The sequence below is a fragment of the Anolis sagrei genome, chromosome 2 (assembly GCF_037176765.1).
Source record: "Anolis sagrei isolate rAnoSag1 chromosome 2, rAnoSag1.mat, whole genome shotgun sequence".
NCBI classification, from domain to species: domain Eukaryota; kingdom Metazoa; phylum Chordata; class Lepidosauria; order Squamata; family Dactyloidae; genus Anolis; species Anolis sagrei.
The window spans coordinates 46,055,308-46,081,763 of NC_090022.1; the positions used below are offsets into that span (position 1 = coordinate 46,055,308).

The 26,456-nt window shown below is 36.9% G+C and overlaps 1 protein-coding gene across 5 annotated transcripts in view; it reads left to right on the top strand.

The window, feature by feature from the left end:
• The window catches only part of ITPR1 (inositol 1,4,5-trisphosphate receptor type 1), a 259,894-nt gene that overhangs the window by 118,734 nt on the left and 114,704 nt on the right, over nt 1-26,456 (top strand). For all 5 annotated transcript variants that reach the window (XM_060766304.2, XM_067463479.1, XM_067463478.1 and 2 more), the window contains 16 exons: nt 1,303-1,457; nt 3,676-3,775; nt 5,529-5,689; nt 6,887-7,028; nt 8,682-8,840; nt 10,064-10,236; nt 11,104-11,223; nt 12,478-12,672; nt 13,823-14,074; nt 15,720-15,861; nt 16,608-16,761; nt 17,428-17,615; nt 19,062-19,197; nt 22,875-22,926; nt 24,162-24,330; nt 24,415-24,585. In XM_060766304.2, the coding sequence (XP_060622287.2) occupies nt 1,303-1,457; nt 3,676-3,775; nt 5,529-5,689; nt 6,887-7,028; nt 8,682-8,840; nt 10,064-10,236; nt 11,104-11,223; nt 12,478-12,672; nt 13,823-14,074; nt 15,720-15,861; nt 16,608-16,761; nt 17,428-17,615; nt 19,062-19,197; nt 22,875-22,926; nt 24,162-24,330; nt 24,415-24,585 (2,469 nt within the window). The remainder of the gene's footprint in view (nt 1-1,302; nt 1,458-3,675; nt 3,776-5,528; nt 5,690-6,886; nt 7,029-8,681; nt 8,841-10,063; nt 10,237-11,103; nt 11,224-12,477; nt 12,673-13,822; nt 14,075-15,719; nt 15,862-16,607; nt 16,762-17,427; nt 17,616-19,061; nt 19,198-22,874; nt 22,927-24,161; nt 24,331-24,414; nt 24,586-26,456) is intronic.

The window sequence follows — 26,456 nt, forward strand, 5'->3', positions numbered from 1 at the left end:
GGCTGACTTCTCTGGTTGAAGTAGTCTGCAGTGCCTTTCATGTTCCTTGATTCGTGTTTGGGCGCTGTGTTTGGTGGTCCCTATGTAAACTTGTCCACGGCTGCATGGCTATGGTAGACTCCTGCAGAGGTGAGAGGTAAATTTTTCTAACCCCGCCCCTGCTTTTCTCTCAGCACACAGGCCAAATTTCCTGTAATCTCGGTTGCCCGGTGTCTGTTGTTTTATACATGGTAATAGTTTGATGTACTTTGATGAAGGAGTTTCAAGGTATTTGAAGGCATCCCTTAAGAAGTCATATGATGAGTTTCCTTGTACTCACAAGCTTGTACTCACAGTGACTAAGGAGGTTCTGCCAATGGAAAACTTTTGAATAGCCTTCCTATAATTTAGCCTTCTACCAATAAACAATTTAGATTTTATAGATTAAAAAAAAACCTTAAATAAAGTAGAAAGATTTTTGAAGAACCCCTTCCCCTGACGCTGCTTCTTGGCAGGAGGTTGGACTGGATGGCCCATGAGGTCTCTTCCAACTCTTTGATTCTATGACTCAGTCACCTCCAGGAATCAACTTTCTAATTTACATCATTCATCTATTTTTGCTGTGTATTTTTGTTGTTGTTCAATTGGGACTTTATTGTTAAGTCCCAATTGAATCACACTGCTGATTCCTTGGGTATATCAACATGTAATTTTGTTAATTCTGTGGGTCTACTCTAGTTGAGAGCCAGTGTAATATATTGTCTAGGTGTTGGCATCCTGGACAGCATGGAAATCTACTGGATGACAAGTCACACAGTTTTAATACAGATAACAACTCTAGTTGGGATTGACAGGCTTGGGCAAATATATATATTCATTTTTATCATTTGAAAACTTGTTCAGTTGTGTTCACATCTGTAGAGAGAGCGTTGCATTGAGAATTTTTTAAGTAATTAGTGAGATAATGTGAACTGCTTGTTTTTACCTGCTTGAAAGAACATGATGACTGTCATTTTAGCTGCTTCATTTAAGTAGCGATCAAGAAATATTTGTATTGCAGGGCCTGAGAGTGTCTGGAAAAATTATTACCATTTCTTGATTTCTCATGCACAAAGTACAGCTTGATAGTATAGTTGTTTGTCATTGGCTTCCGTTTAGTCAACCCATGTCATTGTGTGGTGTGTTCTTTTGTGCTGCTTGCTTCTGTGTTTAAGATGGGTTAATTACAAATGTGAAATATAGTGCTTCCTTTCTGTATAAATGCATCACCTTTTAGGGTGAGTTGAGTTAGAACTTTGATTTGATTTGAAACTTCTTCCACAGCTTGATCCTGACCAAGATGCAGCCAGAAGGGGTCTTCATAACTCTCCAGAGAAGATGGCTTACTCTTTAGTATCTGTGCCAGAAGGAAATGATATTTCTTCAATTTTTGAACTTGATCCCACTACTTTGCGAGGGGGAGATAGCCTTGTCCCAAGGTAAGGGGTTGTGAATGATGAGACCACTCATATGTTGTGAACTGACTTTACCTGCAAGCACCAGAGAGTATTGGATACACAAGGGAGATGTATGGATAACAATGTGTTTCTAGATCCATACTGAAGAGACTTCTTCATTGTCCAGGCTGCATCCATGAACTATAGTGTCCAGATCAAAGGAAGAAATAATACAGGTTGTGCATCCCTTATCCAAATACAAATAAACCTCTTTCTTTATTGTTAAAACAACCAGTGAGTCTGTGTGTCTATCTGGCCAAGAATCCCCATATCAAGACTGGGGAAGAATATTTTATAATTGGTGGCAGCACTACTAGAAAGACCTTGGAATTTATACCCTCCATGTTTCTGTGCCTTGAGTTCGAATTTAAACAATTTCAATTTACTTTCAGCACACTCCATTTAAATCTCAAACAACCTTTTTAATTTTGGTGGAAGCCCATTCAATCCTCAGTCCTTTACATTCTGGTGGCTGTGCTGGAAGATTTTTGGGTTCACTCTGTTTATTGTCCAAGTCTTTTACACATACCTTCAGGCTACATATATATAATTGGGTCTCAACCCCAAGATATCTCATTATGTATGCAAATACAGATATTCTGAAATTTAAAAAAAATCTGAACTCCAAAATATTTCTGGTCCCAAGCATTTCAAATAAATGATGCCCTACCAATATCACTCTATGCTGCTTGATCAGACTTCATCCAGAACACCTTGCCTAGTCTAGTTAAGAAGGACATTGAGAAGTTGAAACGTATCCATAAGAGGGTGACCAAAATAGTGAAAGATTTGGTAAACGAGGTCAACTGATGTGATTAACTTGCACAAGAGGAAACTGAGTGATGATAAGAAAGCCAAAATGAAAAACTAGTCATATAAATATGGAACAAGGATCACTCTCTCTCTCTCTCTCTCTCTCTCTCTCTCTCTCTCTCTCTCTCTTTTTTGCTGCACCAGAGGATAGAATCAGTGTGTTTAAATTATAATAAGGGAGATTCTGACTAAACATAGAAGGAATTTGCTGATTGCAAGAGCTGTCCAATAATGGGCTAAACTACACAAGAAAATTCTAGACTCTCTTTTGTTTGAGGTTTAAAAATAGTGCTTCTGTGGTCATCTCTCGGGGTCACAGTTGTAGAATCCTGCAGCGGCAGAGATGGGAGTAGATAACTTTTGGTGATAGGATTTTGCCCTGTGCTTTTAAACCTGCCTGTGAATTATGATCTTTTGAGTGCCTTCTGAATCTTGCATCAACTTGAGAGAAAGCTATGTTGGTTGGATGAAAGGGCATAGTGGTATCATACCCATAGGGTGTTTTCCCTAAGGAAATGAGACTGGCATTTTGTTCATTTTGGTTACAAAACTATTAAAACTCTTCAATTTTAGTAGGGGGAAATATATATATATATATGCGCAAATGCAATTTTAGCTTTTATTTTAATAGTTCATATTATTTTTATTATTAATATCCCATCTTTTCTCTCAAAGCAGCTAACATTAAACACATTACAATACAATTTAAAATATACAAATATACAAATATTAAAGCAGTATTAAACATCATTAATATTAAAAACAATTCAGATTAAATCCATAAAAACATATTCACACATTGGAAAGTCCCTTTTGTTGTTAAAGCATGTTCCAAATTCCTATCGGCCAGTGATTACACACTTGGATCCCATTTTTTGTAAAATTTTGTAATGATGTAGTGTTTACATTTACTTAAAAATGCATTCCTATATATTTTGCTCAAAAGAATAATCCACATAGTGTTTAATCTCAGAAAGTTATGTGTTAGATTGCTGCTTGAGTGGGTTTTTTTTATTTATTTTTTTGCAGAAGTATCTTTGAAGAGATAGATTAAGGGATGTTTCACTAAATAAATGAAAACCACACTGAAAGAGAATGCCTAAAAAGTCAGAGACAACATTATATCACATCTCAACAAGTAACAGCCCATCAATATTCAGGGATGACCTTTCAGTGCAAAAATGTAATTTGTATTACAATAGTAAAAAAATTAATACAGAATAACTTGGAATCTGAGACATCTAGACTATTTAAAATAATATTAACATTTTTTTATTCAAAAGTAAACTATTATTTAAGAAAGGATTTTGTTTCTTTGAAATGTCACAATATTGTTTATAAAGCTATATTTCTGGTATTTTACTGCAAATAAATTTGTTCCTTTTAGGAACTCTTATGTCAGACTTAGACATCTGTGTACAAATACCTGGGTTCATAGCACCAACATACCCATCGATAAAGAAGAAGAAAAACCTGTGATGCTTAAAGTAAGTCCTATAAGGAGAGTAGTTATCTGCCAGGGTAGATATCTGGAGATGGAAGTTGGCAAGAGAGTCGGCAAATGTATTTCTGATGCTATATATAAAATATTGCTTGGGCGTAACTATTATCATGAAAACTGATTAGCTGTACATGAGTATAAATGAATAGTAAGCATTAATCACTGAATGAAGTGTAGCACCTTGAGAAGACCCTACAAACAAGGGGACGTTCTTTTGATGGTATCTATGTGGCAGATAGGGTGACATTTGCAAGCCATATGAAGAATAAACTGGTCCCCTGTCCCCCATGTTGCTTGGTAGCCTGTTTGGCTAGCAGCAGAATATGAGCAAGAGCTAGTTTTGCCATATAATAATAATAAATAAAACTTTATTTGCACCCCACCACCATCTCTTCGAGGGGACTTGTGGCAGCTAAAAAGGTACTCAAGGTGCCACACATAAAATAGAATTAGATATCATCGAAACAGTACACAATTTGACTGAATACAACATGAACAACAGGTTGCACAACATGTTAGCAGCACAGTGCAAATCTTTCATGGCAGTTGTTCTCAGAATTTGGGTGCTTTGAACTTCATGTCCCTGAACTCTAACCAACTTAACCAATAGCTGGGTTTACTGTGATTTGAAATCCAAAGCAACTGGAGAGATAAACACTTAGAATCATTGTTTTATTATTATTATTATTATTATTATTATTATTATTATTATTTACTTTGCTTATATACCGCTGTATCTCAAGCCCGAAGGCGACTCACAGCGGTTCACAAACAGTAAAACAGTAGAAACAGCAGTGGTTCCATACAACATATAACAATTGACTTAACACATTATCCATAAAATTACCAATAAGCAATTACAATGCACAATTATTACAAAAACAACCGTACCCAATCTTCTCATCATCCAAGCGTAGTCCAGATTCGTCGTCCATTGTTCCATTCCTATGTTCCATTACCAGATTGCACTAAATTACTCAAACGCCTGCACAAACAGCCAGGTCTTCACCTTTTTGCGGAATACCATTAGAGATGGTGCTAGTCTAATGTCCGTAGGAAGGGCGTTCCACAGCCGAGGAGCCACCACCGAGAAGGCCCTATCTCTCGTCCCCGCCAGCCGAGCTTGAGAAGCAGGCGGGATCGAGAGCAGGGTCTCCCTGGAAGATCTCAAACTCCTGGTGGGTTCATAGGCAGAGATGCGGTCAGATAGGTAGCTCTTCCTAAAAACACATTTCAGTCTCTTGTTTTCTTAGCACTTGGTCTGGATTATTAGGGGTGATCTATATTATAGAATGAATGTAGTTTGACACCACCTTAACTCCCATGGCTCAATGCTATGGAATAATTGGAATAGTAGTTTGGTGAGGAACACTTTGGCAGACAAGGCTAACTCAGGCATTGCAAAACTACAACTCATAGGATTCTGTAGCATTGAACCATAGCAGTTAGTGGTATCAGCCTGAATTTATTCTTCTGTGTAGGTGTGCCCTATCTCTCACCAACCTGGGAGCTTGTTAACCATCTCTATATAACTGAAGAATAGCATGACTGTAAGAAACAAGTATTTTCAGTATTTAAGATACAGTGTTCAATTTGGTTATTTCCCCAAGAATGTAAAGCATGTTATAATACAAAATAGTTCAAATAAGCTTTTCTCCATCCTGAGCACTTTGCCTAGTATCATTGCTAATACAACTTTTTCTGCACCAGCGCCTGACTAAATTTGCATTGATTTTAAGATTGGCACCTCTCCTGTGAAAGAGGACAAAGAAGCTTTTGCTATAGTACCAGTTTCTCCTGCGGAAGTGCGAGACTTGGATTTTGCAAATGATGCAAGCAAAGTATTAGGTTCCATTGCTGGCAAGCTGGAAAAAGGAACAATAACCCAGAATGAAAGGAGGTAAGATACAAAAATAGTAAATTATCTTTTCTGTTTCTGGAAAGTAATCAAGATGACCGTAACAAAGTCATCCAAGCAATATTAACATTACTTCCCAAGACAACTATATTCACAAACTTTTTACAAAGTATCTTTAATGGCATAATCAACTTAAAATTATGATTCCCAAAATGTTTGCTGATGTGATAATGGACTGTTTCATAAAACTTGCTGAGTCATTAAATCAAGGAAAGGAGCCTAAACTCAACGATTTCTTGGGGTTTTTTTTAAGTTTCTTTGGCCATTTTAAATCTACAGATCAGTTTTTCTGAAAGGGTAAATCTAACAGATTAAATACTCCCTAAAATCCCCTATGCATTTGTTCTAAACCGTTTCAACATTTTTCTCCTTTGGAAGTAATATAACATGAGAAATTAGAATAAAATTAAGAACCTAGGAAGAATATGATTTAACAATTGCTAATTTCCCCAGCATATTCAGTTTGTTTCACCCCAATCTTTCAATTTTTTCCTATTATGTTTACAAAACAAATTATGATTATAATCTGCTAACTGGAGAACAGATAATAATACAAACTTCAGAAGAGAAAAGATGTTGCATAATGTCACAAAAATATATAGAACCTAAGCACTGAGCTTGTTGACAGCTGAACTTGTTGACTGAAAGGTCGCAGGTTTAAAACCAGGGAGCTGCATGAGCACCCACTGTTAGCCCCAGCTCCTGCCAGCTTAGCAGTTCGAAAACATGCAAATGTGAGTAGATCAATAGGTACTGATCCGGTGGGAAGGTAACGGCGCTCGTTGCAGTCATGCCAGCCACATGATCTAAGAGGTGTCTATGGACAACGCAGGCTCCACACCCCAGATGAGCACCACACCCCAGAGTCTGACACGACTGGACTTAATGTCAGGGGGAAACCTTTACCTTTACCTTTTAAGGAGAAAAGTTTTGTTTTTATTTCTGCAAAAACAAGCTATCACTGCAAGAATGCCTCCCATTTGGTGACAATTCAGATATGTCACTTGGGACTTTTAAATATAATTGGAATGTTTGAGGAATTATACCTTTTAATTCAGTACTCTCGAATGTATTTCCCCCTCTTCCTTGTAACTGAGTTTTCGGCTGTATTATTAAGGAAGGATATATTTATACCATATTTTGGGTTAACAGCTAATTTTTGTTTTTACATCTGTGTAGGTCTGTTACAAAGTTGCTGGAAGATCTGGTATATTTTGTTACTGGTGGTACAAATTCTGGGCAAGATGTGCTTGAAGTTATGTTTTCAAAGCCAAACAGAGAACGGCAAAAGTTAATGAGAGAGCAAAACATTCTGAAACAGGTACACTGAAATGTTTTTAATATCATTGATATGAGGAGAGTAATGCTGAAAGTAAAATGGTTTCACAGTTCATGGGATAAGTGGTTTGTTTCTGATGGTGGTTGTTTCATTGCTCCAACTCTGAACCACAGCAGTTATTGAACCTGTGATTCTGTAAAAATATGTATAAAGTAGTGATTATGGAGCAAAACATCCTCTTTACTTATATGCATGATGAATATTCAAATGATAGCAGTTTGCAATCATATAGGCTGGATCTATATTGCCATATAATCCAATTTCAGAACACTATATGGCAATGTAGATCCCACCATAGATGGTTCAACCCAAAGTGCAGCAACTGTAAAAAAAAAAAAAAAGCAAAATCCATTCCAGGGATTCATCTTGATAATGAATCAAGAATTAAACAAGAATTAGCCTCCCAATAGCTTTAAATTCTTGTATTGTATAGTTACATCTGGAATACTGTGAAAAGGTAGCATGTAATATATTAGTTACAATAATATTGGAAAGTATGCAAAAAGACGTGAGAACGAAGATACTGATACACCGTGTAAGCAAAATTATATCATTTCTTTTCTTTGGCATGGAGAAAGGGATATTAAGGATAGCTACAAAAAAATCCTGGTATGGAAAAATATGAGTAAAAATGTTTTTCTCCCTCTCTCATAAAACTAAAATGATGGCTCACCTAATTAAACTGAAGGCAGTTTTTATGAACATATCGAATGCCTCCAGTGTCTGCATTGTATATCCTGAGGCTGAAAATACTATACATTTTGTGAGGAATGACTTTCTTTTGTCTTGAATCTATGGCTGATCAGAGCCGTATTTGGCTCTAAAAACAAGTCACTCATGGAGCAACAAGATACTGGAAAAGTGGAATAAAGATCTTGCAAATATTATTTGGCTGTTAGGCGGACAAAGTCATGATATGAGAATTTCTAATTTAACTTTCACTGCTCGCCATTAATATTATTGGTTTTAAAGTCTAAATTGATTGATTAAATAACTAGCTATATTGATGCTCCATGTAGTCATGCTGGCCACATGACCTTGGAGGTATCTACGGATGATGCTGTCTCTTTGGCTTAGAAATTGAGATTAACACCACCTTCCAGAGTCGGACAGAACTATACTGAATGTCCACCTTTACTACCTATATGAACTGCTTCTTAAGAGTGACAACTTTAAGTGTGCATTGTGTAGCTCATCTCAGAAAATGGCTATTAATATCGATTAGTCACAATAACAGTGCCAAGTTTTTCCAATGTAGTATATTACTACAGCAGTTAGTTAAAATAACTAAAATAACCACTTTTATAGAAACTTTATGGCACTAAATATTCTGTAATAAAAATAACAGACATCATTTAAGCAAGATCGTGAAAAGATTGGTGGCATCCAATATTATGTTAAATACCATAATGCAGATTAATTATTGCAATAATGTCATCATCTTATGTGTTCAGTTCTAATGACCTTATCAGCCTAATCAAAGACAATACGTTCAGTGGGTTGTGGTAGGTTTTTCGGGCTATATGGCCATTTTCTAGAAGATGTTTCTCCTGCATCTATGGCAAGCATTCTCAGAGGTTGTGAGGTTTAGTGTAAATAGATTAAGTATCTAGGTTTTCTTACTCCAATTTCCAGATTTTCAAGTTATTACAAGCACCATTTACTGACTGTGGAGATGGACCAATGTTGAGACTGGAAGAACTTGGAGACCAACGTCATGCTCCTTTTAGGCACATTTGCCGCCTCTGTTACAGAGTGTTAAGGCACTCCCAGCAAGACTACAGGAAGAACCAGGTTAGGAAAAAAGCTAGGGTGACTGTAGTGTATTTCTCCAAAATGTAGTCCTTAAGGTGGATTGTTTTGTATAGTAAAGGGTTTCGGAACAATAATGTTTTATGGGCATTGCCTTCAGGTCCAGACTGTTAGGCTGACCACATCCCTTTGTATGAACCTGCCTGGGTCCTGAGATCTTCAAGAGAGGCCCTTCTCTCAGTCCCACCTCCATCTCAAGCTTGGTTGGTGGGAACAAGAGAGCGGGCCTTCCTGCTCGGTGGCTGCCCCTGAACTCTGGAACTTTCTTCCCAGGGAAACCAAAAGGGCCCCTTCCCTGCTGTCCTTCTGGTGGCAGGATAAAATCTTCTTATTCAGACAGGCTTTTAAAAATAAATATTTTTAAGATCATGTCACGGAGTGCTGTGGTTTTTAACTTTGAATATGCTTTGAATATGTTTTAATGGTTTTTCACTAAATTTTTAAAATATTGTTTATATTTAATTCTGTTTTAATGTTTGCATATTTGTATATTTTAAATTGTGTGTTAATGTTTTTTTTATTTTATGCCACTTTAAGTCTCCTTCAGAATAGATAAAGCAGAATATAAATAATAATAATAATAATAATAATAATAAACTCTCTACGTGTTTCCTCCATTTATTTATCTAAGATAATACTGCTTTGAGCTAAAACTTGTCCTTTTTTCCCAATTTCCCCACAAGAAAATAATAGTAATAATAAGAATAAATTATTATTATTTACATAATAATAATAATAATAATAATAATAATGATGATGATGATGATGATGATGATGATGATTATTATTATTATTATTATTACGTGGAAGAAACACATAGTGACTTATACGTTTCATAATCAGAAGTTGCTGGCAAAAGAAATCTTCATTTTCCTGTCCAGGCATTCAAATATGTTCTACATTACTGAATTCCCCTTTTGCATTTGATTCAGTGGGGAATTGTTGTGTGCCATTCACATCCAAATGGGATAAATTGTGATTTGGAAAAGAAGAATAGCAAATCCAACTCAGATTCAGAAGTTTTTGTAATAAAAATTTTCAATACACCCTGCTTTCCAGATTGGCCTTTTCTTAAGAACAAAGGATTGTTTCATCCAATCAACATCCCGTAAAATTGATATTTTCCTTCTTCGTCTTTATTTTGGGTGATCCCTTGATTTTTCAATGATGTTAATATCTACCCTCTTTCTTTTCTAATTTTTAAGGAATATATAGCTAAGCAGTTTGGTTTTATGCAGAAACAAATTGGGTATGATGTTTTAGCAGAAGACACCATCACAGCATTACTTCACAACAATCGTAAACTGTTGGAGAAGCACATCACAGCTGCTGAGATAGATACCTTTGTTAGCCTTGTAAGGAAAAACAGAGAGCCCAGGTAAGCACTCCTGTTTTAGATAAAATAAAGGATAGATAAAAATTTCAGTAGGACAGCTGATAAACTTGAAATTGCTGTATGAATTGGCCAGGTGGCTTGTTTCTGTTTTTTTTTTTTTTGTTCTTATACCCAATGAGTTTACTTGCATTGTCAGCATGTCTGCTGCAGCTTTGAGCATGTCCCATCATAACATGCAATTAATTATGACAGTTCAATAAAAATCAGTACACATTTTATTTTGCATCCTCCTCCATTAAAATCTGATGAAAACTTTTGAAGTTCTTATTTCAATATACATTACAATATAAGGGACGTGTGACTCGGTCAGTATTATGTACATTCAGCTACAGACCTGTCCCATCCGATGTCTGCATTAGTTTCAAAGTTTTATTTTAAAAATACACCAACACTTTCTTTTCTTTTCATGCCCTAACATACTTCTGTACATAATTTAGGCTATGCATTGTATTGCAAAACTCAGGAGGATTTAGAACCTGGACGTTGAAGGCACTGCAATATAAATAATAACCTAAAAAGTATGGGTTTGTTGAGATTACTTTAAAATGTGGACCAAATGAAATTCTCTGACATCATTAATATTGATACATCTAAACTGAATAAACAGTTTAACTGATCTGTGGGTGGGTGTCCATTCTGTGAGAATTGCAACAATTCTTTAATTTCCTAGAAATGTTTTGAAGTGAGAGGAGAAGCCAGATGATTAATAAGCTCGATGCATGCTGCTTACTCTGGTCTTGAAGTCTTATGTTCCTCTAAAATAGTTTTTACTTCTTTCTAATGCATATAGATCTTTAGCAGTTGATGAATGTTACACTGTTTCAGGGTTTTGGCTTTCTTTCTCAATAGGTTCTTGGATTACCTCTCAGACCTTTGTGTATCCATGAACAAATCTATTCCAGTGACCCAAGAGCTGATTTGTAAAGCAGTTTTAAACCCAGCAAATGCAGACATACTGATTGAAACTAAGTAAGTTGGGATTTTAAAAAGAAATATCTTCCTTTTAGAAAGAAGATAGTTGTAAAGTTTTGAGTCATGACAAGTAGTTCTCAACCTTTGGTTCTCCTAATCTTTTGGAGTTCAGCTTTCAGAATCCCTAACCACTTTTCATGTTGGTTGGGGTTTCTAGAAGCTGAAATTCAGAACATGGCAGGGATACTATTATCTGTATTGCTGGTCTGTTATTTATTATACTCAAGGTTCAAGATGCCTGTGCAGATCCAAGTTAACCAGTGCTTAGCCAGCTAGCGGCAAAGGTCATGCTCACAATCCAATATGTAGGATTTGTTGTGGTCTGACAATGCATTCAGACCAGAAGGAAATTACTCCTTTGTTTATTCAAAATGAGCAACACAAGTGGAAGAAAAACAAAACTTAAATTTTATTCTTGTGCAGCAGAGTTTATGAAAAACGGCAACTTCGACACAAACTTTCTAGTAATAATACAGTCACAGTTCCTCTGGAGTATCACACTCACATATTGTCTTTGCATTTAATTCATGCAACACTTTGCATTAGAAAATTTGTCTTCTTCCAGTCTTTATTTCTTGTTCATGGAGACGAGCATGGAAGACAAACTTGCCAGCGTCAAATAGGCTGCAAGCCAGGAGCTTACACCGAGTAAGCTTAGAAGCAAACATTCAGTAAGCCCAAAGTCATACACCAAACACTCCCCAGTCATACTCCTTGTTGACCTTAATTACCCCCAATCACTCAGCTTGTGGATTGCAATTAATCACGGTGAGTTTTTCCTCTTAAAACAGACACAGTGGTGATCCCACAGGAACTTAGCCATGTACCTTAATAAGATTGTGAGCATAACCTTTGCCCATTGAAAGTTCATAGGAATTGGTGAAGGTGGTAAGAGAAAGATGAATGAGCCATGGGAATCAGAGGTTTTGTCTGCCTAGAGCAGCAAAGGTTGAGGTTAGATAAAAGGTTCAGAATCCTGTCTACTCAGTGGTGGAGAAACAGGGACCAGATTGCTCAAGTAATAGAAAAATGTGCAACCAGACATCTCTGGGCAATTGCTGTTTTTGAGCTATTTTAATAACACTATAAACCATATCAGCTGTACCTTGGGGAGGGCTTCATACATATGATGCTGTCTACTGATGCTAAAGACCTTGGGATGGAGAAAAGCCTTTTGCATGACTTCTTTCTGAAAGCAAATAAAATTCTGCACAGAAATAATTTGCTTTTCATCCTTGCGTAATTCCTTAGGCTGGTCCTGTCTCGGTTTGAATTTGAAGAGTTATCATCTGGAGAGAACTCCTTGGAGGTTGGTGAGGATGAGGAAGAAGTCTGGTTATTCTGGAGAGACAGCAACAAAGAGGTCCGCAGTAAGAGTATCAGAGAGCTGGCTCAGGATGCTAAAGAAGGGCAGAAGGAAGACCGGGATGTACTCAGCTACTACAGGTTAACACCGCAAGCAATATTTGGCTATGGCAGTGTAACCTGAAGTGTGTACTAAACTAGCCTGATCTATTCTTAATTGTACAACAACTTCAAGAATTGGGGGAATTATTAAAATGGGAGTTATTCATGCTTTCCTTGAAGAAGTAAATGGTAAGAAGAAAGATCCGATCACTATAGTCCTTTCCTGTAACCAAGTTACAGTTTACAGGTAGCAAATTTCTATGTGCAAATCTGTTTTATAGTACAAAGATATATGGTATGACACTCACACACACCCCTCCCCATCCACAGTGATATGTTTCCAGACGTAGCATGGAAATGTGAAATTACAGATAACACTATCTAACATGATTGTTGTTCCTGGGTTATACATGTCATTTCCTAATTGGTTCTGTCATAAAAAAAATGGAACAATGATTTCATTTAGTCATGTCTGAAAAAACATGCTCTCTATAGGCATTTCTAGGTCCCCCACCACAATTTTATACTATGGTTCTGCTGAATATTGACCAGTGTTGTGCTGCAGGTCTTAGAAATGCTAGAATGGTGTTTTGCTTAGCCATTTTCTCGAGTCTCCAGTGAGTGTCTATTCATTTCAAAATAATTTGGTAATACGCTGTAACAAAATTTGAAAAAAAAATCTGTTCTTAGTTTGAAAGTGTTATTTCCCATAACTACTTCGAAAGTAGTTGTTGTACTACAGAAACTTTGTTTTTGTGGCTGCCACAAACTATGTTGAATTGGTTGAGACTCTATGAGATATTCATTGAAAAATTATAGCAAAATGTGATGCAGGATGTCCCGCAAAAACAAAGTTTAGCAAACTTTTTACTGGTTCTGCTGATACTTTTATCAGGTGCTTGGTTGCTATGTTAAAATTGCTTAAAGTATGTTATAGATATCCCTTTTCCATTTTTATGGTATGTTGTTTTTCAATACGTTTTTTAAAGGAAAGCTTTTAAAACACGTTATTTTATTTTATTTATATTTCACCTTTTCCCATAATAAGGTAGATTACATATAATTAAAAATAAGATGTGCTCAATTTCATTAACAAGTAATATATCACTGCCATTATTTAGATACCCATACTATTTTAATTGTGTGAAGGCAAATTTATGTTTTCCTTTTCTACTTCTATGTCCTATAGGTACCAGCTGAATCTTTTTGCCAGGATGTGTCTTGATCGGCAGTATTTGGCTATAAATGAAATATCTGGCCAACTGGATGTAGACCTCATCCTTCGTTGCATGTCTGACGAAAATTTGCCTTATGACTTGAGAGCTTCCTTTTGTCGGCTGATGTTGCACATGCATGTTGACCGGGATCCCCAAGAACAAGTGACCCCAGTGAAATATGCACGATTGTGGTCAGAGATACCTTCCGAAATTGCAATTGATGAGTGAGTACCTCATGATCAATGGTTTTCTAAAATGATAGTGAGGGGGAAATTCCATGTAGGCATTGAATGTTTGCATTTGTTATGTTGGAATCCGCCCTGAATCCCCTTGGGGAGATAGTGTGAAATACAAATAAATTATTATTATTATTATTATTATTATTATTATTATTAAGTTTTATTATTATTACTCAAATTTTAGATTCTGATGGAAGCCACTGTATCCCTTCAGTGGAAAAAAATGAGTACAGGCTGTTCTCAAGTTATGAACAAGATAGATTATGTAGGTTTGTTCTTAAGCTGAATGTGTTTGCATGTCGGGACAGGTACATTTTTAAAGTGAAACTCCAGTCAAATATATATCTTTGGATAGCATAGGGAAGGGTGAACACCTCTATAGTATTTGTTTTTTCTGCCCCTGTTCAGAAGATTGCGCCTCAGTTTCTGTACCTTTGGCAATTGGATTTTGAAACATTTGGCTTGTTGTGGAAATAAGATTGGTGATAAAGCTTCAGTGAAGACACCTTTTCCCCATGATAACTCTTTCAGGAGTGAATTTCCCTTCCGAGGGGTAGATTTCTCTCACTTCCTGTTGCCTCACTCCGATTCTTAATTATGAGTTGTTTGTAAATTGGATGTTTGTAACTCGGGGACTGCCTGTATAGTCTTTGACAATTTTCTAGATGTGGCATTTGATTCTAACATATATTAGGATGACTGTGCCAAATAAGCAAATGATATGAATCTCTTCCTCCTTTACACCTCAATTGTCAAGGAAAAAGATTGCCATCTAACAACAATTTTTCACCTAACTGTGAAATACATTTTATTTTCTAATGTGGTTTATTGAAAGAGTAAAGAGAGGGGCCATGAAGACAGTGCCATCTTGTCTTCAGTGTCATCAGTTGGGAGCCCCTCCCCCCAACACCAACTGCTGCTCTGGGACCAGAGTAAAGAGAGGGGTCGAGGAAGATATTGTATTTATTTTATTTATTGTATTGTATATTACTTGTAAGCCGCTCTGAGTCCCCTTCAAGGTGAGAAGGGCAGCATATAAATGTCATAAATAAATAAATAATAAAATTAACTGCTGAAAAGAGGATTTTTGTCAACTCCTAAAACGTGTGTATTTCCTTCATGATAGTGTTTAGTAGGACTTACCCTTGGTATGATAGCCCCTTATTTTCAGTTTCGGTTCAAAAGCCATACATTATTTGTAGGGGTAGCAAATGTAGAATTTAGATGTAGGAAGCTGGGAACAAAATGGTGACTATTTATTTTGCCTGCCCTCATTTAGTATTTTTCTTGATGCCTCTAAATGAAAATGTAAAGGTTTCCCCTGACATTAAGTCCAGTCGTCTCCGACTCGGGGGGGGGGGGGTGTGCTCATCTCCATTTCTAAGTTGGAGAGCTGGTGTTGTCTGTAGATGCCTCCAAGGTCATGTGGCCAGCATGATTGCATGGAACCTCTAAGTATATTTGTCAAATTAATGCTTGCAGTAGCGTATTGAGGGAAATAAGTATCTCCTTTGTTTGTTGTGTTAGTCTAAGTCAGATGATAAATTCTTATGTATAAACATTCTGGTATTTCTTTTCAAGAGAATCAGGAAAGAAATCTTTCTAAGAAACCCACTTTTCTTCCCTCCAGCTATGATAGCAGTGGAACTTCCAAAGATGAAATCAAGGAGAGATTTGCACAGACAATGGATTTTGTGGAGGAATATTTAAGAGATGTTGTTTGCCAAAGATTCCCTTTTTCTGATAAAGAAAAAAATAAACTCACATTTGAGGTAAATGTTTACAGGGTACTCAACAGATAGTAGCCTTTACTTGGAGCCAAGTATAAATCACTTAAGAGAGACAGTGTAGAATTACTTTTGGGTTTTGGACTAGAACATTGAGAGACTAGGCTTTGGATCATGGATGAAATTATTTTAGAATACTGTATAAAATTACCTTTAGGATATGAGTATAAGAGACCATAAATGAATTTTGTGTTTAGACTTGGGTACTATTTCCAAGATGTTAATTATGTTCCTGTATGTAAATAGAGGTATTCAAAATGTGAATTCCAGAACACTTCTGGTCTCACATGTTTTTAAGGAGGATTACTCCACCTGTATTATACAGTCTAAAAAATAAAACATATTTGTGAGTTGTTTCCACAATCAGTTCAAGACAGCTTTAATGATTTTACCAGTTTTTATTCTCCTAACAAACCAAAGAATTTGGTTAGTTTTAAAATTAGTGACAAGGTCCTGTTCGGGACTTCCACTAAACTAAAGCACTGATTTAGAGACAGAAGCTTTTGTGTCAAATTTTATATCACATTCTTTAATTGGTGTTACCCATGACTTTGTGAACATCTGTACATTAGGGTGTTCCAGAAAATTAATGTTCATGTGGAGACATGCTTCTCAATGATAACTATTTGTAAAAACTAAAAGACTTTTGGGTACTCTGGTAATTTTTTTTAGGTATCTGCTGGGAAATTACTTATTAAACCTATTAACCTTTCTAATTTTTTTTAAACAAGGTTGTGAACTTGGCCCGAAATTTGATATATTTTGGCTTCTATAATTTTTGTGACCTCCTAAGACTAACAAAAATACTCCTGGCAATTTTGGATTGTGTACATGTTGCTACCATCTTCCCTATCACCAAAGCAGCAAAAGGAGAAGAAAGTAAAGGTAAGAACAGCAGAGAAATGGAGGAAGTTCACAGAAAAGCGGGCTTAAAGGAATGGAACAATTTGCATTGAAATGATTTTAAATAATGGGATAAAATATTCTGTTCATATTTATATGGGAGACTGCTAATGAATACCAAGTGCTGTGGACACTTTTTCAGGGGAAGTAACTGACAAAACCACCTCTGAGTATTCCTTGCCTAAGAAAACCCTATGAAATGCATGCGGGCTGCAATATGCCGAAGGTTTGCGCACACACATTGGAAGAGTGTAGTCCTTCAAGGTCTCCTGGGGGGAATAACGTGCCTCCTTAGTTCCCACTGTTGCCCACTCTTGCTTCATATCTTACAGTCTTCTGGGATCACCATAATAAGACTAGAGTACCATGCAGTATACTTCTCAGACTGAAATTCAGTGGGTCTGTTTTTTCTCCAGTCTTCAAGATGTCTGGAAGATAACTTCCCTCTTCAGTGAAAGCAAGCTGCTAGCTCCCTAATAAGAAAGGGGGACATTTTTGGACTTCCTTGAAAAATACTATTTTTTCAATGTGAGGTGATGTGGCAACAGTTGCAGAATTGTTTTCTTGTAGGTCCTTTGTTTGCTTGGGACCAGATATATTGTTTTGATTAGTCAGAAAATGCTTTTCTGTGTTGGTCTTTTCCGGAAGGGAGCAATGTGATGAGGTCTATCCATGGAGTTGGAGAGCTGATGACCCAAGTAGTGCTTAGGGGTGGTGGGTTCTTGCCTATGACGCCACTTGCTGCTGCTCCAGAAGGAAATGTGAAGCAGGTTGAACCTGAAAAAGAGGATATCCTGGTAATGGACACCAAGCTGAAAATCATTGAAATACTTCAGGTATGTTTCAGAGTCTGATATACAGATATTGGTAGTTTGACTGATAATGATAACTTTACACCTCAATTGTGGTGCACGGTTTTAATTTTTTTCTCCATCTCATACAACAGCTCTTATATTATGGTAGAAAATCTGAAGCAAAGGCAACTTTTTACAGTATACACAGAGTGTCATAATTTCTAGCAGCTCTTCCTCTTACGGATCAGTGAATGATCAGGGTTAACAGAAATGTTGCTTAGATTATTGGGAGATATTCAGAACCCCACAAGTTTCTATGATAGTCCATCACAGGTGAGAGACAACATTCTTTCGTGGTTTAGTGTTTGGATTTGACTCTGGAGACAGGTTCAAGACCACTCTGCCGTGAGAACCCACTGGGTGATCTTGGGCAAGTCACATCCCCTTGGCCTCAGAGGAAAGCAAGGGCTAAACCCCTCTGAAAAAAGTTTCTCAAGAAAAAGTTTGCCCATAATAGGCATGCAGTAAAGTTTCCATAAGTTGAAAATGACTTGAAGGCACACAGCATCAAACTCCAGAGGTGTCATTTCAGCTCAATTTCAGAGCCTATTTTGAAAAGTAGTGCTTTGCATAGCCTTTCTGGATTCTGAATGCCTTCCCATTGCCATATTCCATCTCCTTCTAAGGATTCATCGGCATGTGTAAGTTCTGCATAAAGGAGCAGAGACAAGGTTGCTAGCCTTCGCTCTCCCTCCTTCCAAGTTTTTGTCAGTTTCAAGTTTATGCAATGCTTAGACCTTAGGCCTTTCACATATAAGGCAAACAAATAAATACATGAAAACCAGATTATTAAATACAATATATATATATTCAGGGTGTCAAAAATACTTCCTAATCTCCTAATTCTTAATAAAAATTGGAGTGTTCTTGACACTCCAAGACAACCTATTGCCCAAGTAATAAACTACTTAGAGATTTTTCACATTTTTCATTTTCAGCATTTTATTACTAAAATTTATTTTCTTTTTATAGGATTAGGTTTTCTGCAGAAAGCAACATTTTGTAAGGAAAATAATCTGTAATACACAATATTTTCTGCACAACGTGCATTTTGGTTTTTGCACAAAACCAAGATTTTTTGCACAGTTACAGTATGAAAACACTTTGAAATATATTGAAGGTATCCTCTGCATATTCAACCCAATTTTGCTGGTATTGGTAGAGTAATATAGATTTTCATGTTAAATGATCAAGTCTACCCCCCAGTATGTGTAAAGAATACAAAATATGAATTAGGGTGCTTCACAGTTCATTTGATAAGGAACAAATTTTTTCTAATAAATGTAAAATGTAGGAGATAACTTTAGCCATCTAACACATATTTCTTTAAAATTGCATCTTTCAATAAAAACAAACATGTAATTAATATTATGTCATTAAACTAATTTGTTTCTCTCTCCCATCTTTTTAAACCTATGGAATCTTCAGTTTATTTTGAATGTGAGGTTGGATTACAGGATCTCTTGCCTCCTGTGTATATTTAAACGAGAGTTTGACGAAAGCAATGCACAAACACCTGATTCCCCCACAGGAAGCAGTAACCAAGAACTGCCAAATGTACCAGGTGAGTTATTATAGTTTTCCCTAGTGCCCTTTAAAATGATTATATATTAACTCCTTTTATATGATTTCTTTGTTTATTTGAAAAGAAAATTAATGGCAAAAGGACTCCACCTCTCTTCTCGTATTCCGCTAAAACACTTTTTGGAGTATGATGCACAGGTGGCATATTATTTACTGCCATATTATTCTCCATGTGTCTTGAAAATGCTTCTGATGATGCCAGCAAAGAAGGGCTCAAAAGGCTCTTTGGACCAATGTGAACTTTTCAAAAAGGAGAAGGAAAAAGGAAAGGAATAAACTGGTTTTGTCAAATTCTGTGTTAGTATTTGGATTTTATAGTGGGTTGTGTTGGGGTTCAGCCTGAGTTTGAACTTGAACCTGATTCTCTGTTTGTTCCTCCTGATGCTAATGAAAGTATATTTACTGATGCTAGTGGAAATGTACCTTTTGATGCCAATGCTCCTGAAATTAGTGAGGAAGAAACTGCTGTAGGTTTGGAAAATGCCAATGTTCCTGAAATTAGTGAGGAAGGAATTTCTGTAGATTTGGAAAATGAAAGTACCAGTGTTCCTGAGAATGTTTCAGAGGGAAACCTTGAACTTTCCCTCCCTTCTGCACCTGTTAACTGTAATGACAACAGAAGGGGCCAAATTTGGGAAGAGAGAAGTAAAACACTCAGTTTGCGTCGATCCTCCCGAATTCAAGAATTAAAAACATTGGCTTCAAAATAGAAGGGCGGTTCACGGAACCGATTCTTGAGTTTTAATTGCAATACGCCAGGCTGATTGCCTCAGTTCAGGCATTGTTTCAGAATTGATGAAGACCTTGGCAGTTCTCCCAGTTCCCTGGCCATAGTTTGGGAAGATTGCTAGGATATCAAGTACGGTTAGTGGATTGCTAACAGATTCCAGTATTTTCCCAGTGAGGCTTTTGGTGTTGCTTTGTCCATTTAAATTCATGTTTGCTGATTTTGCTGTGGCTTTTGACTTGCATTTTTCCTTTATTTTGTAACCATTTTTCTTCAATAAAAAATGATTGTTTTTCACAGCCAAGTGTGGTGGATAGTTATCTTAGGACCTCGTTCCTTGCTCTGGATTGCAACAGGTTGTCTCAACACATTTTGAATTCTTCTTGAGTTTCGACATGGTTATCATGGATAAGATAGTGGGAAACCCTATGTTGTGATTCAGTCTGGGCCTGAGCTTTCTGAACCTGAGTTTCCTCAGGACGAGGAGGATGATGGGTTACAGATTTCTGTCAGTGAGTCAAATGAGGCAGACGGAGTTGATTCTGAGGAAGAGATGGCATTTCTGTTCCCTAGAGAAAGGAATGTGTTTTCAGATAAAGATAGTGAAACTTCGGAGCTCCAGGTGGAGGCTCCTTCAGCTCCTTCTGGGAGTGCTAGGCCTCTCGGTTCCCAGGGTGACGAGGCCCGGCTGGGCGAAGATAATGAGCTAACCAGCCTTGAAGATAGTAGTGGAGATTTGATTAGAGAGGACCGGTTGCAATTAAGAGTTCAAAGAAGCGCACGCCTTGCCAACAAGCGTGAAGCTAGAGGTCAACGTAATGCTTTCATGTTGGGGAAACTTATTTAATGATTTGATCGAAGGGCATTCTCTGTCAATCCAATGTTGCTTTAACCCAGTTAACTTCTGCGGAATTACTTTGGCTTTTGCGGAAAGCTTCTGGCTCTTTGGGACTTTGATTTTGATCCTGTTTTGGGAGACTTTGTCTTGCTGCCATGGACTTTTGTTTAACCAATGCTAAAAGACTATGCTTCATGTTATTTGCCTTTGGAACCTGGGAACTTTGCCTTTGCATTTAAGACTCTGTATTGTTCATTGAATTTCACTTCTTTATTTCCCCGTTTTGATTTTCCTTTTTTCCAATAAACTACAAAATCTTCAATCTTGGTGTGAGGGTGGTGTCTTGGGCAAGGTGAATCTATCCTGAGTTGTGACTCCCTAGTATGCTGATCTTTTCTCCTTATTCTATTTATAAGTAAAATTGTGTCATCTTCAAAGGAAGAGCCATTTTGTTTGTGGTTCTCTGGTTTTGGAACACTCCCACAGGAAGCATGCCTGGCCACCAACTTTGTGGTCTTTTAAATATAAGATTTAAGCCTGTTTATTTGTCCAGGTAGGCATTCAAAATGTAAAATTGTATTCCTACAAATCAGGTTTTATGCCTGATAGGTTTAGTACATTTATATTTAATTTTATGTTGTGCACATTTTGCTGAATATTTGATTTCAGTGCATACTTCTTCTAAGATGAAACTGAGAATGGGAGCTAAATAAACAGGGGTGAGAGTGTCATCTTCAAAGCCCAAATTCCTTGAACTAGGTAACCACAGGCTTTTCGTTGAGAACTAAATATTGAGGGCTGGTAACATTATGTAACACAATTTTTGTTCCTGGATTAGAAATGTAATTTCCTAATTGGTTTAATCATAAAAACATGGAAAAAGTTTATTAAACTGCAAATAGCATTTGAAAGGTTAAAAATGGTACATAAAAATGGCAGCCACAAAAACAAAGTTTCTGGAGTATAACAATTACTTTCAAAGTAAGTACTGCACAATTAAACGTGAAATAACACTTTTAAACAGGAACAGAAAATCTCTCAAAGGTTGTTACATAGTGTAACCTTTAGCATGGGATTGTAAGGATGTTGCTGGACTATAAACCCTAGCAACCCTAGTTGACATAGCCAGTGATGATGAATAGTGTGAGGTACAGTCCAACAACATTTGGAGGGATATATAATCCCCCACTTCTTTTATCGACAGATTTTATACGTTTGCATGTATGCAAAGGTATAAAATGTGTTACTCCAAAATTTCTTCTCTGCCATAAAATACACATTTTTTAGTTTGAGCTCCTTTCCATATCCATCTTCAGTGGGCTTAACATGATCCTGCATTTCATTTCCTATGCTATTATCGGGGTAGTAAATGGAATCCTTTAGTTGTTTGCAGTGGCATCATTTTGAAAAAAATGGGTTGCAATTTTATGTTGGATAATTATGCAAAATAATGATATAACCATCCCCAAAGCATTTCTTTTTTACTTTGTTCTTTTAAGGAGAAGAGACAATATCTGAGCTATTGGGTTAATTTTGGTCTGTATGTCATCTGTGATGACAAAATAATAAATTTGAAATCCACATACATGTATGTGTCATGTAGGATATGAGTTGCCTTTATCATGGAAAGCAGAAAAATACCTTCACAAAAAAAGTCAGAACCTTGATGTTTTAGGAAAAGCTAAGACTAATTTTCATTGTACTTATCTTTAAAAACAAAAGCAGATGTTTGTTGCTTGGCAAGCTCTGGCAAGAGCTGTGAGATGATAAATATAAATAAATCTAAATAAATAAATAAATAAATAAATAAAAAGGAGCACTCTCGTTTCCCAACTTCTCCCTCATTTGGTTGAAATTGCCCTGTTAAATTTGCATCATAATCTCAATTTGTATTACATATCTCCGTTATAATCCAGGCTATTTTTTAAAGGAATTGGTATCTCCATTAACTTGTCCTTCAGTTACAGAATCTTATGATTTACTTATTCAAGTCTCCAGAGTGGAAGCAAATAATATAATTAATTATTATAACGGATTGTTTTTGCCTGTAATGCAGCACAGCAAAGAACACAACATTTCTTTTCCTTTGCAGGAGCCCTTGATTTTGAGCACATTGAAGAACAAGCAGAAGGGATATTTGGAGGCAGGAAAGTAAACTATGGCAATTTGTATTCCTCTGTTCTGCATTATGTGTAAAATGGGTTTCTGAGAGTTTTCCAGGGATTACTTGTATTTAATTCAAGTGGTGCACTTGTATTAAATAGGTTTTTTTTGGGGGGGGGGTTGTGTGTGAGGAGCGACTTGAGAAACTGCAAGTGGTTTCTGGTGTGAGGGAATTGGCCATCAGCAAGGATGTTGCCTAGGGGACACCCGGATTTTTTTTGATGTTTTTACCATCCTTGTGGGAGGCGTCTCTCATGTGCCCGCATGGGGAACTAGAGCTGACAGATGTAGCTCAACCCGCTCTTCCTGGATTCGAACCGCTGACCTGTCTGTCAGCAGTCTTGTCTGCACAAAGGTTTAACTCCTAGTGCCACAGTGGGCTCCGTATTAAATAGTAATATACATTTAGCAGGAGCCTCCATTTTTGTGCGTTTTAGGGATGTAGGACCTACAAATGCTTAAAGAAGCGCAACTTGGGACAGAGGAGGAGGGAAAGAAGGTTTACTGCTTCATTAAGGAAAAATAATGCATTTCAAAAATGGCTGATGATACGGAGAGGAGAGAAGGTCTCAGAATGGTGCAATAGAGCCTTTAATTGTGTTTTAAGGTTTTATTATAACATTTTTAGTTTTTGCTTGTTATATCATTTATAAACCACAGTGGACACCATTCTGGAAGAAGGGAATCTAAATCTAACAAAATGTAAATCTAGTAAAATGAGACATGAAGGACATTTTTAAAATAAGTATGTAGAATCCACAGAATCAAGGCTATATCTGAGGGAAAGATGGAGAATAAAATTGGGACAGTGACTTTGACAAGAACTGCTATTATCCGTTTTGATCCATTTCATTTAAAGTGGTCATGGAAAATAGGAGGCTTGCCTATTTGCTGAAAGGATGTCTGTCAAGCAAATGTGAACATGGTGTAGTGGTGCTGAGATAAAGTATGGATAGGATTGAGATAAAGAATAAGTGTGACTGTAATATATTAATTATTGTTGAAGGATAGGAGAAATGTATTCAGTCAATATGAAATATTGACTTCCTCATCTTTTTTAACATGGTGTGGCCTTATCATTATATATTTCATCTTCAGTTTCTTTCCCAACATCAGACAAATTGTGCAGTAAGAGACGTTGCCTGGATATTCTGAAACCTAAGTGTGTATATAGATTTTTTTTTGTTAGTTGAACTTCTATGTTGTCTCTTTTTTTCAGTGAAGAGAATACTCCATTAGATTTGGATGATCATGGTGGCAGGACTTTCCTTAGAGTGTTACTCCACTTAACAATGCATGATTATCCGCCACTGGTTTCTGGGGCACTTCAGCTCCTCTTCAGGCACTTTAGTCAGAGGCAAGAAGTCCTCCAGGCCTTTAAGCAGGTAAGTACCGCTGTATGGCATTCTTCCCACCTTCACTCTGAATGCAAGTGTGTTATGCAACTAATGGATTACAATTCATATAAGGTTCAACTGCTTGTTACCAGCCAAGATGTTGACAACTACAAGCAGATAAAACAAGATTTGGATCAGCTGAGATCGATTGTTGAAAAATCAGAGCTTTGGGTTTACAAAGGCCAAGGACCTGATGAGGCTATGGATGTAACAACAGGAGAAAATGAGCACAAGAAAAAGGAGGTACTGAATTTTTGTTTTGCCGGTGCAACAGATTGGCATCCTTGGGAAAATCAGTTTCTGGTGTGGTTCCTTCCTGCAATATTAGGATGTCAGCTATGGGCTTAACATACACCTCCAGGTATTTTGGACTTTAACTCCCACAATTCCTAACAGCTGGTAGTTGAAGTCCAGAACACCTGGAAGACTGAAGTTTGCCCATGCCTCTTGTAAAACCTACTAAGGTCCTTATCATACCACACTATTATGATGTTGTAGCAGTGGTTTGGTCCCACTTTTATCTCATCCTTGTTACATGGTGTCATGGAACCCTGGTACTGTTGTGCAGTAAAATAATTGGAAATGTGATTTTTTTCACACTGAAAATAATTCAGTGTGAAAAAATTTGATTATAGATTTATAATTTTGCTTCATTGCTAGAGCTTAGTGGGTGTAATGTGGATGTGTTCTGACTGTCCCTCCCTTATTTATTTACTGGATTTATAACCCACTTTTCTCCCAGACTAGGATTCAAAGTATTGCCCAGAAAATATTCCTGCAGGAAAACCTTACACTATTTCCATTGATTGGCTGGGAGGACAAAATCATTTGAAGCAATTATTCAGATGCTTTTACTGGATGGGAAGAGAGTGGTACAAAGATTCATCCACACTTTCCTGTGGTATTATACACCACAGTGTTGCCACTATACTACATTGTCTTTTTTTCTTTTTTAAAAGGGTAATAATTAACACGATGACATTGTACCATAATAGCACTATCATGACTTAATGACTAGAAATGAAACCTGAAACACTTGAGTTGCATGATATATAAACAGGAGAAAGATATAAACATGTTGTGGGTTGCTATAGGCTGTTCATCTTCCAGTGTCATCTCTCACAATGGGAGATCTGGGCAGTAATAAGTGCAGGGTGTTGTTGATGTGTATAAAAGAGTTACTGCAGCTTAATGATTGCGAGTAAAATGGTTTTGAATATTCTTATAGCTTTTTGTCTATTTATCTTTCTGTCTTTCAAATTGAAACAAACCAACCATAATGCTTAAGGACAAATGGCATGAAGAACAAGCAAATCACAGTATTATAGTACAAATGTGCCAAGGGTATGATACACAGTGTCAGCAATCAGCTGTCATTACGAGTAGAGCATAACAGTATGGTGTGATAAGGACCTAAAACTGTAAAAGACAGGCAAATGGACAACTCAAGTCAGGTAGAATGTGGTTGATAAGGCCTACATTATATATCTAAATGCAGAAATAGGGTAGATCCAGCGCATCAATGAAAATGTGGTTAATCAACACTTATGTGAATTGCATTCATTCAATGAATCCACTGTGGTTGGGACTAATGATTGGATTTAAGCCTGTGTCTGGATAATTAGCATGTAATATTATACTCTGTTCAGAAACATATCCTTTACCTTTATAAATTTTAATTGTTTTGATATGAGTGCATTCCTTTTTTATGTGGTATAAAATGTTCTGCGAGTTAGTGTGATGAGTACAAGAATTGATGAGGAGTGGAGCTCAAAGACTTGAATCTGATAGTTTGACTTAGGGTGTATCTACATTGCCAAACAATGCAGTGTAGTGTCGTATTAGTCCGTGTTTGTCCGCACAATGCACACAGGCTAATGGGATTTAACCCAGGTAAGCTGTGTAATGCAGCTGCATCCCAGGTTAAAAAAAAAACAACCACTGGGAATTATCGAATACCTGCTCCAAGTTCAACACAGCTGGGCTCTGGGGCAAGTATCTCTCCCAAGGCACCTCAGGACACCCTGTCGGCATTATGTGGCTCTGAAGTGGTGTTTTTCATGCTGATTCCCAGCCATGTTGTATGCTTATCTAGAAGGGCCTATATTCTAAAC